This window comes from Erythrolamprus reginae, chromosome 3 (genome assembly GCF_031021105.1).
Source record: "Erythrolamprus reginae isolate rEryReg1 chromosome 3, rEryReg1.hap1, whole genome shotgun sequence".
NCBI lineage: Eukaryota > Metazoa > Chordata > Lepidosauria > Squamata > Dipsadidae > Erythrolamprus > Erythrolamprus reginae.
The window spans coordinates 724,295-742,805 of NC_091952.1; the positions used below are offsets into that span (position 1 = coordinate 724,295).

The 18,511-nt window shown below is 44.0% G+C and overlaps 1 protein-coding gene across 1 annotated transcript; it reads left to right on the top strand.

Annotated features, from left to right (window-relative positions):
* The first annotated feature begins 830 nt into the window (after positions 1-830).
* On the top strand, positions 831-7,142 carry LOC139163543 (collagenase 3-like). The gene is made up of 7 exons (XM_070744375.1): positions 831-1,115; positions 1,506-1,726; positions 1,952-2,100; positions 4,178-4,309; positions 5,226-5,381; positions 6,121-6,232; positions 6,833-7,142. The coding sequence occupies exons 1-6, from the start codon at positions 957-959 to the stop codon at positions 6,225-6,227; spliced, it is 924 nt and encodes a 307-aa protein (XP_070600476.1). The 5' UTR covers positions 831-956; the 3' UTR covers positions 6,228-6,232; positions 6,833-7,142.
* Positions 7,143-18,511: the final 11,369 nt, after the last annotated feature.

Consider the following 18,511-nt stretch of genomic DNA (forward strand, 5'->3'; position numbering starts at 1 on the left):
CCCTCAGAAAAAGCAGTAATTAATAAAATATATAATATTTCTGAAATGGATAAACTGGCGATGGAACTAAGGGGCCAAAAAGATTCTGAGTATCATGAAATATGGACACAATGGCACAGATGGATTGAGAGTCAAGACATAGAAATATAAAAATTACAAAAGATATATAAAGATTAGTAAAATAAAGACAATTAATATGTGAATATGAATGACTTGAATAGGGATTTTGTGGTTGTATGAAATAATACAGATATTACTGTAATACATTCATATGTATATTATTATAGGACTTGATGAAATATCGGATGTAGCAATGCAGAAATACTGAATGTTTGCTGATATTATAATTTGTTGTCATTGCTGCTGATGTTTTAGTGTAACCTGTCTGTCTTTTGTTGTTATTTATTTGTGTTTTAAAATATATTTAAAACCCATAATTTTTTTTTTCAAAAAAAGAAAAAGAAAAGTACAAGGTCAGAAAAAGTATTTCTTGGTAGCCCTGTGTAGTACATAAATATCAGAGGGCGGGAGGGGCGAGTGGGGCAGCGCCTGAAGGGCTCCGGGGTCACCCCACGAAGGACTCCGGGGTGACCCCACGAAGGACTCGGGAGGCAGATGCGGCGGGGGCCGGGGGTTCCTAGCTGTAGCGGCCTCCGAGCCCCCCATGGAGGCGGACGGCCGCCCTCTTGGACCCCTTGGCTGGTGTCGGCCGCCTTTCGCGTTTCCTGGTGAGAACAGGCGGAGAAGGGGCAGCGCCCCACCGGTTCTGCCCCTCTTCCACCGGGGGAGGGACCGCGGCTGGCTCAGCCTCCGCCCCCCGTCTCCTCCTCTCTCCCCGCCGACCATAAAGGGCCCCGCCGGCAGTCGGGCTGCAGACGGCTGTGCTCGCCTGAGCTTCGCGCTTCCCGCAGAGCCCGGAAAGGAGAGACGCGCCCTGCCCGAGACCCTCTGCAGCCATGAGCCTCCCAGCCCCGGCCGGCCTCCTCCTCCTCCTCCTCCTGGCGCTCCCGCCGCTGCCCTGCCCGCGGGCCGCCCCGACGGAAGGGAAGGGCCCCGTGGTCATCACCTTCCCCGGGGACGCCCTTAGCGCCCTGAGCGACCGGGAGCTGGCCGCCGTGAGTCTCCGAGCTGCGCGCTCCGGCGGCGCTTCCGCTGGACGGAAACAAACACACACACACACACCCGCCTTCCTACTCCGCCGGAGCCCGAGAGAGCCCGAGCGCGGCTGGAGGGCGAGAGGGGCGCCGCTGTCCCTCTGGGGCGCCCGGTTGCCTCGAGTCCCCCGCTGGCGCCGGGCGCCTTAAGTGGCGGTGCGTTCCGCTCGCCCGACCCAGGTCAGGTTGTGGGAAGGCAGCCCCCCTGGGACTCGCGGGGACTGTGGAGGCGATCCGGGGGATCCGGTCCCGGGAGGAGGGTTGGGGGTCAAGCCCAGGGCCCGGCCCCTCCGCCCACCCGCCGCTTTCTGCCCAGAGCCCCTCCGCCCACTTCTCTCTCTCTCTCCGCAGAGCTACCTCCAGCGTTACGGGTACTTGGAGGCGACCAACCCTGAGGCACAGATGATGCTGGAGACCCCCCTGAAGGCCATGCAGAAGCGGCTGGGCTTGCCGGAAACAGGGGAGCTGGACGCCGTCACCCTCACGGCCATGCGCATGCCCCGCTGCGGGGTCCCCGACGTGGGTGGCTACAAGACACGGGGCAAGTGGGACCACACGGACCTCACGTACCGGTGAGCCAGCAGGCACCTTTGGCGGGTTCGTGGCTCCGTGTCAGGTTGCAAGCGGAGGGGACCCCAAGACTCCTTGGGGGGGCACAGCAGACTTGGGAAGGCTGCCCTCCCTCCAGGCACACCTGTGCTTTCCTCTCTGTGTGTGTGTTTGTGGTGTGTGTGTGAGGAGGGGGTCTGGAGGTGGGGCTTGATTTAAGCCTCTGAGCCTCCTCCACTCTTCGGCAGGGTGGTCAACTATTCCCCTGACCTGGATAGCTCCACCATCGATGACACCTTCACCCGAGCCTTTGATGTCTGGATGCAGGTGACGCCCCTCACCATCACCAGCCAACAGGATGGGGAGGTGGACATTCTCATCCAGTTTGGAACCCGAGGTGAGGGGGAGGGGAGGAGGCAGCTGGCATCACACCTCTCACATCTGTCTGCAGGCCTAAAAGAATTGTATATATATATATATATAATATTAGAATAGAATAGAATAAAATAAAATATAATTTTTATTGGCCAAGTGTGATTGGACACACAAGGAATTTGTCTTGGTGCATATATATATAATTAATATCCTGCTGTTCATGCAGAAGGCTACAAGTTCAAATCCCAGTAAGGGTATGTCTGTCTGATGATACCTAGCAAGGTTGAAATAGATCTATCAGAGGCTCCCTTCCTTTTCACTTAGCAGCAAAAATATGTAAATACAGTGGTACCTCTACTTAAGAACACCCCCCTTAAGAACTTTTCTAGATAAGAACTGGGTGTTCAAGATTTTTTTGCCTCTTCTCAAGAAACATTTTTTACTTGAGAACCCGAGGCCGGAAAAATGTCCCCGGCCAGTTTCCTGCCATTCCCCCTTTAATCCCAGCCACCTCGGAATTTTCTGGGCTGCCAGAGGAGCCTTTCAGTGGCGCTTAAGGAGGCTTTGGCAGCCCAGAGCAAATAAAGCATTTTCCTTTCTCTGGGCACTTCGCTGTGGTGACTCCCTTGCGCTGCCTCCCATACACCCGGCGCAGGTTGCCTCCTGGAGCGTCTGGGTGTGGAAAGGCACCCCAGCTGAATCAAGTCAGCTTCAGCCAAACCGAGGAGTCACCACAGTGAAGGAAAGGCAACGGCTACAAAGGGAGTGAGTGAGAGGAGAGGGAAGCCCTTCAGCAGGTAGCAGGAGCAGCAGCCTTTTGGTCAAAGGAGCGGGAGGTTCCCCCCTCTCACCCACCTGGGTTTTTCTCTCTCCGCCGCAGCGTATGGGAGGCAGCCTTGCGCCGGGTGTATGGGAGGGGCGTGCTCCTCTTTGCCGCCTCAGAGTCCCTCTTTCTTTAAATTTTTTGATTCCCCTCCCCTGACCTTCTGTCTTTGGCAGTGACTGACGTCTTCCTCTTCTTCCTCCTCCTGAATTAAGTTCTTAAGTAGAGGTACCATTGTATATAATTTTTCATTTCCTTTTCCTTATCAGCAATAATGTTACACCTATAGATTATAGTTGTCAGCTATAAAAAAGTTTATCTGCCTTTGAATTTGACTCCTGGTGGGGCCGAGAGGCAAAAAGGAAGCTGTGATGCTCCTTCAATATACCAGGGTGACTGGACAAAAAAAAATCACACATAACCCTCCCCTGGTACAAGCTGATACGGGGGATGAGCCTGTAGCCTAATGGCTAAGACTTACAAGCCAGAGGCCCTTGGTTCAAATCCCAGTAAGGGTGTGGCTACCTGATGAAGGCTAATAAGCCCCAAATAGATCTATTGTAGATCTCCCTTCCTTTTCATTATCAGCAAAAATATTTTACATATGCAGTGGTACCTCATCTTACGAACGCCTCTTCTAACGAACTTTTCAAGATACAAACCCGGTGTTTAAGATTTTTTTGCCTCTTCTTCTGAACTATTTTCACCTTACGAACGCAAGCAGCTGCTGCTGGGATGAAGGGGTTTCTTTTTTTCCCCTTTTTTGAAGAAAGAAAAGGGAGGGGCAGCTTGTGGGAGGAAAAAGTTTGCAGAGAACAACGTGCTTGCAAAGGAATTGAAAGGGTGTCTTTTGAAGAAAGAAAAGGGAGGGGTGCCCCCCTTGCCCTTCTTCCTTCCCACTCACCCTTTAGCCTAGCCTTGCTTCTTCCACCCGCCCCCTTTAGCTGCTCCTCCCTGCCCTCTCTTCGCCTCCCTTCTAAAGTTTGGGATTTTCCTGAAGGATTTGCAGGCATTATTTGCTTTTACATTGATTCCTATGGGAAACATTGTTTCATCTTATGAACTTTTTACCTTACAAACCTTCTCCTGGAACCAATTAAGTTCGTATGATGAGGTACCACTGTATATCTGTGTGTGTTTGTGTGGACTCCTGCCTGAGCAGGGGGTTGGACTAGATGACCTACAAGGGCCCTTCCAACTCCAGATAATCATAATCATAATCATAATCATAAAATTCCTGCTCAGATTATGACCTCTCTTCCCCCCCCCCCAACAGACCACGGTGACAACCTATCTTTTGATGGAAAGAATGGAGTTCTGGCCCATGCCTTCCCTCCTGGCAAAGCCTCAATCGGTGGGGATGTCCATTTTGACGATGATGAGCTCTGGACGCTGGGCAGTGAGGTCGGTGAGTGGGCCCCCTTTCTGCCTGGATCTCCTCTGGGCCCTGGAGCTTTGTCCGCCTGATTCCCGGTTCACCAGGGAGAGACGGACCGACAGGAGGCTCTGGTGTGCCACCACCAGCGACTTCGACACAGACCAGAAGTGGGGCTTTTGCCCTGGCCGAGGTAGGGGGGAAGCTCCTTTCACTGGCCCCCCAAGGGAAGCTGGTGGGGAGGGGGCTCAGCACACCCACCGGGCGTGAACAGCTCGGCCATGAACAACACTCAGCTTGTCAGATGACGGCCCGAGTGCCGTGCGACAGGCAGGGTGAGGTCCCATCCTTTGCTCCAGCTCCTGATGGAAAGCAAGCAATTGTGAGTAGATCAATAGGTGCCATTTCAGAGGGAGGTTAGCGGCACTCCATCCACTTTTGCCGTATCTCTTTGCTGCCCACCATGTGTTGAACTGCTGGCAGCCAGTGAGCAGTAGAAGTACCTTGCAGTTCTGCGCTCTAACCACTGCACCCCTATGACTTGTGGACTTCAACTCCCAGAATTCCTCAGCCAATCAGGCTCGCTCAAAAGTTCTGGGAGTTGAAGTCCACATGTCACAGAAGAGCCAACATTCCCCACCTGTGGCCTAGGGGAAGGGCTGCCTTCCTCAGCAGGGGGAGGGGTGGTGAGGGGAGAGGATGACCCAGGGGCCCCAGGGATTGTTGGCCCCAGTTGAGGCCTCCAGACTAGATGGGAGTCTGTTGGATCAGTCTATCTGGCTGGGGTGGTGTTGGGTTCCTGCTTGAGCAGGGGTTGGACTTGATACCCTGCAAGGTCCCTTTCAACTTGTATGAATGAATGAATGAATGAATGAATGAATGAATGAATGAATGAATGAATGAATGAATGAATGAATGAATACCCTCTGCTGTCACTTTGAAACCCCAGATTACAGCCTCTTACTGGTTGCGGCACATGAGTTCGGCCATGCGCTCGGCCTGAGTCACTCCACCATCCAGAAAGCCCTGATGTACCCCATATACTCCTACCAGGCCGACTTCAAGCTGCATTCGGACGACATCGAAGGAATCCAGTTTCTCTATGGTGAGCAGGAGGTGGGGGAGGGCTGCTGGGGGGGTTGAATCAGGCAGCCACGTGGCCCTGCCTGGGAAGCTCTCGAATTAATCGGGGGGGCTCTGGGCTGGAGGGTCCTGTTTACCCACTGTGTCCTGAGTGACCCTGGTCCGCAAGCCCCTTCCATGGACAACATGAAGCCCACGTTCATTTACCAGGATGTGGAGGGACCCATTCCTCCAGTCCACTAGCAATCCCCGCCCTCAAAGGAGACCCCCCCCACCTCCTTGGCTCCCCTCTTGAGCTGTTTCTGCACTAGGGCAGGGACTTTTCTGCCGTCTCCTCCCACCCCCAAATCTGGACCCCTGATGTTTGTGTTGCTCTGTTAAGTGTGCAGAGTAACCCTGGAGTTAGCAAGGATGCACAGAGGAAACATGGAGGGGGCAGATATCCAGCTGATGGTCCAGAGATATGAGTAGTGGTGCTGATAACCAGATACATGAAGTGTATAAAATATTACTTACTTTGGCAAATATCTTAGTCAAGAACAATCCTAGCCATACACAGTTAAATCAGTCAATACATATACAATACTATATCTTACTTGTTCAGCTTACAAATACAAAAACCAGCATTTAACACACAGTTTCTACTACAGCAGTCACATAATCCATTTTAACATGCATTGATAATTTCTTTATATGTTGCCAAACCCAACCAGTTATGTACATAGTGCTAACAGGGTCCCTCTTCTCTCCCCCTCCACTAGGTAAAAAATCGGGTGGTCAGCACCAGGCGCCCCTCTCCCCTTCTCAGGCCCGTACCGAAGCTGAGGACTCCTCCTCTGTGGTTGACGAGGCGCTGGACTTCTTCTAGGACGGGTGAGTGGCGAAGCCGGAGGGGGGCATGCCTGAATGGCTGGATTAGGTGTATAGAGCCCCCTCCTCAGTGTAGAGGAAGAGGCTCATTGGGAGGGACTCAATTGCTGGGAGTGAGGGGGAACTTCTCCTCCTCTTGATGCTTGTGGCCTGGGGGCTCTTTCTGCCCCCTCCCCTGACTCCCTTCTGGGATGCAAAGATATGGGCAGGAGACTGCCGGCCACCTCTGGCACTTGCATCTATGTCAGTGGGGAAGCTGCCCCCCCTCAAGAGACTTTCCCTCCCTCCCTCCCAGGGAATAAGGCAACTTTGAGAAGAAGGTGAAGGGGCTGCCAGGTGGATGCCCCCCAGCCATCCAAGGCCTGCAGGGAGGAAGAATCCCCTTTGACCCCCCAGGAAGCTCTGGATCCGGTTTAGGGGGGAGATTCCCAGAGCCTTGGCAGGAATGGGGGTGCTGCCCCTAAACCCCAGTCCCCTCCTCAGCCCAGCCTCCTTGGCCCCACAGGAGGGGCTTTCCCCTGAGGGTCCCTGCCATTCCCTCCTTGCAGCTGCTCCGCAGTGCCCTCCGCTCACCTTCCCCCTCACTGGTTTCCCCTCTTCCAGGAAGGTCCCACGTCTGCTGGCAAAGGAGCCCCCTCTACCTGTTGACACGCGTGGGGTACTTCATGCAGGACATCCTGAAGTGCCCTGAACAGGGAGAGAGGACCAGACCCCCACCAGGACTCTGCTTCCAAATGCCTCCGCTCATGCCCCCCTCTCTCCCTCCCCCGTCTCTTTCTCCCTCCCCCCCCTCTCTCTCACACACACATTGGTGTTCACTTGGAGTATTGCCTGGGTTGCTGTAAATTGGACAAGGTGCCTCGTATCAGTGCTGTTATTTTTTGGGGGGAAATAAAAGTTAGATTCTGTTTCATCTCTTGATGTTTTCTGTCCATTGGGGTGTAACTGCTTACTGGGGGGGGGGAGAAATCATGCTGGAGGTTGGTGCCAGTCTTGGGGAGGGGGCTTCTTTCCATCCTGGGCCTGGCATGGGGGGACCTGCAGCTGAGAAAAGCCACCAATGCCCCACTTTTAATTGTGAAAAAGATGTCCAGCCAGGCCACTTGGGAAAACCTATGATGTTAAATGGGTCCACAAATTGTATTTCAGATACTCCCCAACTTGCAACCATTCATTTAGTGACCAAAATTACAACAATAATGAAAAAGCTGACTTACGGCTTATATCCCTCCTCTTCCACCAATGTGGAAGAGGGGGATATAGAACGAACTACAGCCCCCCACTCACCTTATATTGAGAGTCTTCTGTCCTCTCCTCAATATGCTACGTGTTCCCTGGCAGAACTCTGTCCCTAAGAGACAGTTGTGGATTGTGGGTCAGAGAGATTATGACCATGATAACTGCATCTCCTCTTATTCTATTTCTGTTTTTAAAGTCTTAAGAGAAGGAGGAGGAAGTGAAATATTAAGGAAAAGACCATATCTGTGGACATATGCAAAATCCTGGTCATTCTCTGAAGGGTCAAGGTCTTTGTTTTTTTAATTATACCTTATTCTTATATGTTTTTAACATCTGTAGTTTTTCTGCCAGCTCTTGGCACGAGCCTCTAATTGAATGCAAAAGTAGCCAAAACAGACACACACACACACACACACACATGAAAAGTCAACAATACCTTCTTTATGCACAGAAAAATAGAAGCAAAACCCTCTCTTTGGGGTCAAAGGGCTCACGTGTAAAACAAACAGACTTGAAGACAGTGAAATAACAAAAAAACCAAACTCAAAGCAATTAACAAGTAGTTGTGAATTTGTCACAGCTACACTCCTTCAGACTTTGGTTTAACTCACACGGTTAACTATGATTTACATTCAGAGTCCAGATATCAAAGCACAGGGTCCTTGGAGAATCCAGAGAGTGGAGGCAAATCCACAAGCACAAACAGATAATCTTCCACACTGAGAGGCTGGCACGCTGCCCATTTATCATCAGCCCTAATTGTTGAACCCCACCCAACCACCGGTGAACTCTCTTATCTCTTGTAATACCTCCGTAACTGCTCTCTTCTATTTATGTATGACATGAATGAGAGTAACGTTATGAATGGAAAGGTCAGCTTACCTGGTGACGTAGAGGTGGGAGGGATGGGGGAGTCTATCTCTAGGGTGGTGGAGGGCCAAAATATTCCGGTTCTGCTGGGGAGAGGCAGATATGGCGGGAGACATGGAGTAGGCCGCTTTCGGGGAACAAGAGCTCTCTGTTTGAAAGCGATCCCTTGTTCTGGCCCCATGTCCTCAACACGGGATACTGGTGATGAGCGAAATCCTGGCCCTTGGCTCAGGCTGCTGCTACTTAATGCCAGGTCAGTTGTAAATAAAGCTCTCCTCATCTAGGATTTGATCCTGGAAGAGGAGGCCGACCTGGTTTGTGTGACGGAGACCTGGCTGGGCCCAGAGGGAGGAGTTCGTCTTTCTGAAATTTGCCCAGCTGGGATTCAGGTTTGGCCCAACCACAACCCCATGGAAGGTGAGGAGGGCTGGCTATTATAGAGTTTGCCTAGGCAGACTCACTGCTCCTAAGATTGCAGGTTTTGAGTCCCTCTTTGTGAAGTTGGACCTAGGGGTTCCGGTGGGCTTGTTGCTCATGTACCTGCCTCGCAGCTGTATGTCAACAGCCCTGCCTGTGCTGCTCAAGGAGGTAGCTGGGCTGGCAGTGGAGGTCCCTGGACTTAATAATAATAATAATAATAATTTATTAGATTTGTATGTCGCCCCTCTCCAAAGACTCGGGGCAGCTCACAACAATAATAAAACAGTGTGACAATGTAAACAAATCTAATTTTAAAAAAGCATCTTAAAACCCATAATTTAAAAAACATGCAACACACGCATACTATAAATAAAACTATAAAAGCCTGGGGGAGATGTCTCAATTCCCCCATGCCTGGCAAAATAGGTGGGTCTTAAGTAATTTGCAAGAGACAAGGAGGGTGGAGGCAGTTCTGATCTCTGGGGGGAGTTGATTCCAGAGGGCTGGGGCCACCACATAGAATGCCCTTCCCCTGGAGCCTGCCAGATGACATTGTTTAGTCAACGGGACCCAGAGAAGGACAGCTCTGTGGGACCTCATTGGCTGCTGGGATTCGTGCGGCAGAAGACGGTTCCGGAGGTATTCTGGTCTGATAGAAACATAGAAACATAGAAGTCTGACGGCAGAAAAAGACCTCATGGTCCATCTAGTCTGCCCTTATACTATTTTCTGTATTTTATCTTAGGATGGATATATGTTTATCCCAGGCATGTTTAAATTCAGTTACTGTGGATTTATCTACCACATCTGCTGGAAGTTTGTTCCAAGGATCTACTACTCTTTCAGTAAAATAATATTTTCTCATGTTGCTTTTGATCTTTCCCCCAACTAACTTCAGATTGTGTCCCCTTGTTCTTGTGTTCACTTTCCTATTAAAAACACTTCCCTCCTGGACCTTATTTAACCCTTTAATATATTTAAATGTTTCGATCATGTCCCCCCTTTTCCTTCTGTCCTCCAGACTATACAGATTGAGTTCATTAGGTCTTTCCTGATACGTTTTATGCTTAAGACCTTCCACCATTCTTGTAGCCCATCTTTGGACCCGTTCAATTTTGTAAATATCTTTTTGTAGGTGAGGTCTCCAGAACTGAACACAGTATTCCAAATGTGGTCTCACCAGCATTCTATATAGTGGGATCATAATCTCCCTCTTCCTGCTTGTTATACCTCTAGCTATGCAGCCAAGCATCCTACTTGCTTTCCCTACCGCCTGACTGCACTGTTCACCCATTTTGAGACTGTCAGAAATCACTACCCCTAAATCCTTTTCTTTTGAAGTATTTGCCAACACTGAACTGCCAATACAATACTCAGATTGAGGATTCCTTTTCCCCAAGTGCATTATTTTACATTTGGAAACATTAAACTGCAGTTTCCATTGCTTAGATCATTTATCTAGTAAAGCTAAATCATTTACCATATTACAGACGCCTCCAGGAATATCAACCCTATTGCACACTTTAGAGTCATCGGCAAATAGGGAAACCTTCCCTACCAAACCTTCCCCTATGTCACTCACAAATATATTAAAAAGAATAGGACCCAGAACAGATCCTCGTGGCACACCGCTTGTAACCTGACTCTGCTCAGAATACTCGCCATTAACAATAACTCTCTGATGTCTACGCTTCAGCCAGCTGCAAATCCATTGAACTATCCAGGGATTAAGTCCAATCTTCACTAATTTATCTATCAGCTCTTTATGTGGAACCGTATCAAAGGCTTTGCTGAAGTCCAGGTAGGCAATATCCACGGCACCACCTTCATCCAACACCTTTGTGACATAGTCAAAGAAATCAATGAGATTAGTCTGACATGATTTGCCTTCAGTAAAGCCATGCTGATTTGGGTCTAATAAGTTATTGTTTTTTAGGTGCTGATTTATCCTCTTTTTGAGTAGAGTCTCCATCATTTTAACTACAACTGATGTCAAGCTAACTGGCCTGTAGTTACCAGCTTCTTCTCTACTGCCCTTCTTGTGAATAGGCACAACACTGGCCATTCTCCAATCCTCAGGAACTTCTCCTGTTAACAAGGATTGGTTAAACAAATCAGTCAGGGGGGTAGCAATGACAGATCTGAGTTCTTTAAGAACTCTGGGGTGGATGCCATCTGGACCCATTGCCTTATTTATCTTTAATCGTTCAAGTTCTTCTAAGACATCGGCTTCTAAGATCACTGGAGCTGAATCCGTACAGCTGGAAGCAATGCTATATCCCTCTATAGTATTATTTTGTAAGGTGTCTTTTGAGAAAACTGAACAGAAGTAGCTATTGAAATGGTCACCGATCTCCTTATTCCCATTAATGCATGTATTATTCCCGGTACTAAGCTTCGTGATGCCGCAGTTTTTCTTCTTCTTATCATTAATATATCTGAAGAAGGTTTTATCCCCCTTCTTTACAGATTTGGCAATTTCTTCCTCTTTTGAGGCTTTAGCAGCATATATTATCTGTTTCGCCTCCTTCTGTCTCATTTTATATACCTCCCTATCAGCTATACTTCCAGACTCTTTATACCTCCTATAGGCAGCCTTTTTTTCATTGACTATAGCCCTTACATCATTGCTAAACCGTAGCGGTTTCTTCTTCCTTTTACCTTTAGTTATTTGTCTTACATACAGTCCAGTGGCTTTTAAGGTGGCCTTTTTTAATACAGTCCACTGGATGCTCGCTCCTGCCATTTTATCCCTCCCCTTTAATTCATTATCTAAATATTCTCCCATTGCATTAAAATTTGTTTTTCTGAAATCCAATACTTTGGTTGCATTATAGGATTGCTCACAATGAGTTTTTACATCAAACCAGAAACATAGATGGTCACTGCAACCTAAATTTTCTCCCACCTTGACATCTGAAACCCAATTCCCATTCATAAAAGCTAAATCTAGAATATTCTCCCCTCTAGTTGGTGTCTTAACCAGCTGTGCCAGAGCTGCTCCTGTAAAGGCCTCTACTATATTCTTACTTTTGCATATAAGGGCACTGGGGATATTCCAGTCAACATCAGGCATGTTGAAATCACCCATAACCACAATATCTCCCTTTACTGCCATTTGGGTAATTTCATCCACCATCTTGTTGTCATATTCCTCGGATTGCCCTGGAGGCCTATAGATCACCCCAATTCTAATGACAGAACCTTCTTTATTTTGCATGCAAATCCAGAGAGTCTCTAGATCTTGACACGTATTTTGAATTAGTGTTGCTTTTAGACTTTCTTTAATATAAATGGCTACTCCACCTCCCCTTCTTTCTATTCTATCCTTCCTATACAGTGTATATCCTGGTATGGATATTTCCCATTCATTAGAATCCTTAAACCATGTCTCAGTTATGGCAACCAGGTCCAAATTATCTCTATATATTATGGCCATTAATTCACAGAGCTTGTTGCTCAAGCTTCGAGCATTTGTGCACATTACCCGAAGAACATTATTTTCGTTATTAGTTTGCCCCTTATTATCAACAACTACATCTATATTATTTGCAGCTCCCTTTTCATAAGCTTCCAAAAACTGCTTTATCCTCATTGGTCGGGGACAGAAATCACCCACATCAGTTACATCTCTGTCCCCTTTACCTAGTTTAAATGCCTGTCCAAAAAAGTTCTGAATTCCTCACCGAGCACCTGGGTACCTCTATATGATGGATGCAAACCATCCCTCTTAAACAACTCCCTATTAGACCACCTACTGACATCATGACTTACATAGCCAAAACCTTCAGCTTTACACCACTGCCTTAACCACACATTAAACTCTCTGATACACGTTGTTTTATCCTCTTGGCCACAAACCGGTAACACCTCTGAGAAAGTCACTGAATCAGTTATTTTACCCAGCTCCACACTTAGACATTGAAAATCTCTTTTTACTACATTAACATTTCTCTGGGACAGGCTTCTGGTTTGGTGGAGATCGCGGCGGGACGTGTCTGGCAGGGCTCTGCCAGGCGAATCCTTTCTACCCCCTCCGAAGGTCGCATTTGCGATCGGATCGGGCCCGGATGGCCCGATCCATGAACAGGGGGCTCTCCTCTGCCCGAGGACCCATCGCCAGGACTCCGGAGGCAGCGGTTCGCCCCGCAGCTTCGGAGACGGGAGAACCGCTCCTCTTTGATTAAGAGGACCGGCCAGCGCTTTCTCCCCTCACTCAGCGGGAAGAGCAAAAATCAAAGAAGTGAAAGTATAAATATCTACATCTACATTGAAAAAGAATATAGCAGAGAAAGGACCTAAGGTAAAAATCTCCATTGTGTTTCGTGTTTAAAGCCAGAAGATCGTAAAAGTTCTAAGTAAAAGTTTTTTTTTCTCTAGGGCGAAAGTGAAAGTTTTTTCTTGTTTAAACTCATCCGCAAATAACAGCCGGACCTAATTTTTTTCTTCACTTTTACTTTTCCATCTTGAACGTGAACTTTGGAACCTATAAAATAATTTTCTGACTTTATGGTTTAACAAAATAGTTTAAATTTGACATGACTATTTAGAAAATTTTAACTGCTAAAGGAAATTCCTAGTGATGATCAGAATTTGTTGTTGATAGACTTTTAAAATCATAATGTTCTGGACTTAATTTTTGAAGCGGAGGAACACAGTCTTGCTGCCTTTTTTTTTTTTCTTCTGCTGCTCCTTTTTACAACATGAAATAACTTAATAATTATGAACTAAATGGAATCTAGAAGAGATTGAAATCACTTCTTTTTTGGATTACTTATTGTTGGATTAACCTATTTGGAATACTTGCTGAGCCTTTTGGATTATTTGCTGACACCTTTTGGATTATTTGCTGAGAACTCTTTGGTTTAACATCTGCCTGCTGCACGGAAATTAACTTGACTCCATCTTGGGATCTGTTTCTTTGTTCCTGTCTTGAATTTGGAAAATAAACTGACTTCATTTTGAACACAAGCAAGCCTTGGATTTGTTTCACTCTTTGAATTTTGAATTGAAATCAAATATAATTTTACCCTTTGAGATTTGGATTTTCATCTCTACTTCCTAGCAAAACTACAGGATTTATAAGAAGAACTTAAGTATACAATACTGTTATTGTGTCTTTGAATAATTATCTGTTTTTTCCTGATTTTTCTTTGACTTTCTTCCCTATTCTTGGACATTTCTGTTACTAGAAGAAGTTTGGTTTGAACTATATGCATTGTTAATAAACCTTGGGTTCCTGCTCTATTCTAAATAGTTGAACTAAAATATTACCCCCCTTCCTTTTCTTTTTGAACAACTCTTTTTACTTCATTTTTTTTCCCTTCTCTTTTTTCTTCCCTCCTCCTAAAGTTTCCCCTCCAACTTTTTTTCTCTTGTTTTCTACATATAGTTGATATTCCTTCCCTTCTTTTACTTTTTGTCTTCCTTTTACTTGAAAAGGCTAATATCTGTTCTTCTTTTCTGTGGCACTAAATAATAATATTTCTTTTTCCTTTTCTTTCTTCTCCCTTCTTTTTTTGAATTCTGTTATTAATTGAATTGTTATTGAATTGGTATAGCCATATTATAAGGGAAACAAAATACATTGAACAGATTTGGAATTTATAGTAATTTTTTTTCCTTTTCACTACATATAAAATTGAAACTAACTTTAAAATTTGAAATAGTGGATTCTAATTTGATAATGTCCCACACCTCAACCCTTGTTAAAACAACAAAAAAACAAACTACACCAACTACCCTATCCCCACAAGTGTCACCGCATTCTTCTCCTTCGCATCAAGTGTTAACCATGTCTACCAAAGACAAAGACAAAGACAAAACAATGCAGTCCAATCTTGCAACTATACATGAGACTTTGAACACTTTGAAGGACTTCATGGTCAAATCACAAGAAGACGCCACTCAACAAAGAGAGGCCATAAAGGAGGAGGCAACACAACAAAGAGAAGCCATAAAGGAGGAGGCAACACAACAAAGAGAAGCCATAAAAGCTGACTTGGCAGAATTTAAAGTGGAGATGGCCCAAATGAAAGCTGATATGGGTGAGATGAAAGACCAGATAAAGCAGATCCAACAAACACTTCAAGAAAGTGACGACCGAGTTAAAAAAGTTGAAGAACAATCTGATAAAAATGAGAAAAGAATGGATTATCTTGAAGGGAGAGCCGATGAGAGATACAGAAGATATGATGAATCTATTATCCAGCTGGAGATGCAACGAGCTTCGTACGGACTTCGATTTCAGAATATAAAAGAGGAAAAAGATGAAGACTTAAAAGCGACTATGGCGGAAATTATTGGAGCTATACTTCAAGAGGACCCCATAGCTTTACAGAGAGAAATCGATGAAGTTTACAGAATCTCGAATAGCTATATCCGTCGGCACAACCTCCCAAGAGAGATACATATTAAGTTTACAAGAAAGGCGTTGCGAGATGAGATACTTCATCATTCAAGAAACTCCCCGCCCCAACGTCAGGGAGTAGAAATAAAGATACTAAAGCAAGTTCCAAGAAGTGTCAGAGAAAACAGAAGAGATTATCACTTTCTAACTAAAATTTTGATCAAAGAAAACATTACTTATCGTTGGCTTATTCCACAAGGACTTTCTCTGACATGGCGTTCTACAAGGTACAAACTGGAAAACGTAGAACAAGCCATGTACTTTCTTGAACAGAGCGGTTTGGGCCACTCCGACTACGCAAGTAACCAACAAGTGGTCCAATTACAACTAGTTCAACAGCAACCAGGGGAAAAATTACCAACTCAGCAAGAAGAAAACTTGGGGGCAACTGCCCAAGTAATAGAGCAGGACCAAGGTGCTAGAAGAGTTCAACCTCAGCGAGAAACCAAAAAACCCATTAAATGACAACGAATAAAGACTTAAAAATCTTTTCCGTAAATGTTAATGGACTTAACGAACCAAGAAAAAGGAAGCAAATTTTTTCTAAAATTAGAAACCAAAATGTTCAGATTGCAATACTACAAGAAGTTCATATTAAAAAAGATAACCAAAAATTACTGTTGAATCCCAAAATTGGAAAAATGTATGCTGCATTAGCAGACCAAAAAAAAAGAGGTGTAGTGATGTATGTCAAGAATTCTATAAATTCCAAACAAATATATAAGGATAAAGAGGGTAGGATATTGATTGTACAAGTAGATATTGAACCTAGACCTCTAGTGGTTGTTTCTATTTATGCTCCCAATGAAGACCAAATGACATTTTATAAAAATTTACACCAAACAATAATAGATTTAGCTATTGATAATTTATTGATAATAGGTGATTTCAATGCTATCGCGAATAGACAATTAGACCACTCAGGAGGGGGAGGTAATAAAAATAGGGGAAAAGGCAAAAAAACAAGAAGAAATTTGCTACCTAGTACTTTTCAAAAAATGAAAGCGGAATTATTACTAAGCGACATTTGGAGGGAAAGACACCCTCACAAAAGGCAATTTACCTTTTACTCCAATCCTCACAAAATTTGGACGAGAATTGACATGTTATGGGCACCAAAAACGGTGGCAGAACAAATAAGAGAAGTCGAGATAGACGTTAATACATGGGCTGATCATAACCCAATAGTGGTCTATATTACGATGAATAATAAACAGAACAACTGGCGGATGAATAGGTATATATTAAATGATAAGAAATATAAGGATTGGATTGAAAAGGAATTAAAAATATTTTTTGAAATTAATAAAACATCAGACACTACTCCACAGAATTTATGGGATACAGTTAAAGCGTATATAAGAGGTTTAACAATATCCTATACAGCAAAACACAATAAGGAAAAGAAATTAGAGTACTTACAAGTAACAAATGAACTAAAACAATTAGAATCCTTATCGCAGCAACACATTAAGAACAGAGATCTAAAGACAGAAATAAATGTAATTAAACATAAAATTAGAGTTATAGAACAAAACCAACTAACCGAAAAGATCAAAAGAGCAAAGCAACAATATTTTGAACATGCAAATAAACCTGGCAGATGGCTAGCATATAAACTTAGAAAACAGAGTCAATCAAAATTAATCCAAAAATTAGAAGATAAAGATGGCAAAATAAAATATGACACAGAAGGTAAGGCAGACATTGTGTATAATTTTTATAAAGAATTATATGCTAAAGATCATGTTATTGAAGATGAAGTTTTTAACTATTTAGAGGCTTCAAATTTACCACAAATAACAGAAGACCAACAGGCCACCATGGATGGACCAATAACAATGGAGGAACTCCTAATAACAATTAAAAAACAGAAAAGCAACAAGGCCACAGGCCCAGATGCCATACCTGCAGAATGGTATAAGATAGACAACGAAACAATAAGAAACCATATGTTAGAAATTTTTAATTTATGTAGACTTGAGGGAAAAATCCCCAAATCTTGGTCAGAATCACTGACAACCTTAATACATAAACAGGGTACAGAACCAGAAAAAATTAAAAATTATAGGCCTATATCATTATTAAATGTAGATTATAAGATCTTTATTGCCATTTATGCAGAGAGACTCAAAAGAGTTATAAATGGAATAATACACCAAGACCAAAATGGGTTTCTTCCAGGGAGACAAATTAAAAATAATATTAGAACTGTAATAAATATACTAGAGTACTATGAACAACACCCAGACAAGACGGCATCTTTAATGTTTTTGGACGCTCAAAAAGCCTTCGACAACGTTAATTGGATATTTATAAAAATGCAATTAAATAAAATGAGATTTGGCCCAAAATTTGTTAACCTAATAGATACCATATATTCAAAACAAACAACGAATATAATATTGAATAACAGCCAATTACCAATACTTGACATAAATAAGGGAGTTCGCCAAGGATGTCCTATATCACCATTGTTATTTATTATGACCCTTGAAACCTTATTAATTAAAATAAGAGCGGACCCCAAAATAAAAGGTTTAACCGTAGGAGATGAAACCTACAAACTTCAGGCCTTTGCAGACGATCTAATGTTTATAATAGAAGAACCGACTACAACAGTTCCTACCTTACTACAAACCATTGAACAATATGGAAACGTAGCAGGTTTAAAGATAAACAAAAGTAAAACACATTACTTGACCAAAAATATGAACAAAACACTAGAAACTAAATTAGAAAGTATTTCTGGAATAAAGACTGTAAAAAAGGTAAAATATTTAGGAATAAATTTAACAGCGAAAACAATAACATTAAAAAATGATAATTATATGAAATTACTAGCAGAAATTTAAAAAGACTTAGCAATGTGGAATAATTTGAAAATATCTTTCTTAGGAAGAATTGCAACAATCAAGATGAACATTTTACCCAAGGTCTTATTTCTTTTTCAGACAATACCAATAAACCCAGGGGGTATCTTTTTAAAAACTTTAACAAACTTAGTTAAAAAATTTATATGGCAAGGTAAAAAAGCAAGGATAAAAATGAATTGTTTAGAAGATATTAAAGAAAGAGGAGGATTTGGCCTTCCAAATTGGAAACTATATTATCAGGCCGCTGCACTAACATGGCTTAGAGATTGGATAATTTTAGATAATAAAAGAATACTTGACCTAGAAGGACATGATTTAATGCTTGGATGGCACGCATTTTTATGGTATGATAAGGACAAAAACCATTCATATTTTAAAAGGCATACATTAAGGAAATACTTATTAGAAGTATGGAAAGACATAAAGAAAAATCATTTTTTAAGTATCCCAGACTGGCTAGCTCCTTTA

What these genes read in the sequence shown, in the direction of transcription:
- LOC139163543 (XM_070744375.1), top strand. Translation starts at nt 957, where the DNA reads ATGAGCCTCCCAGCCCCGGCCGGCCTCCTCCTCCTCCTCCTCCTGGCG. An exon ending in CACACGGACCTCACGTACCG is followed by an intron (nt 1,727 to 1,951) that starts GTGAGCCAGCAG and finishes ACTCTTCGGCAG; the next exon opens with GGTGGTCAACTATTCCCCTG. An exon ending in GACGCTGGGCAGTGAGGTCG is followed by an intron (nt 4,310 to 5,225) that starts GTGAGTGGGCCC and finishes TTGAAACCCCAG; the next exon opens with ATTACAGCCTCTTACTGGTT.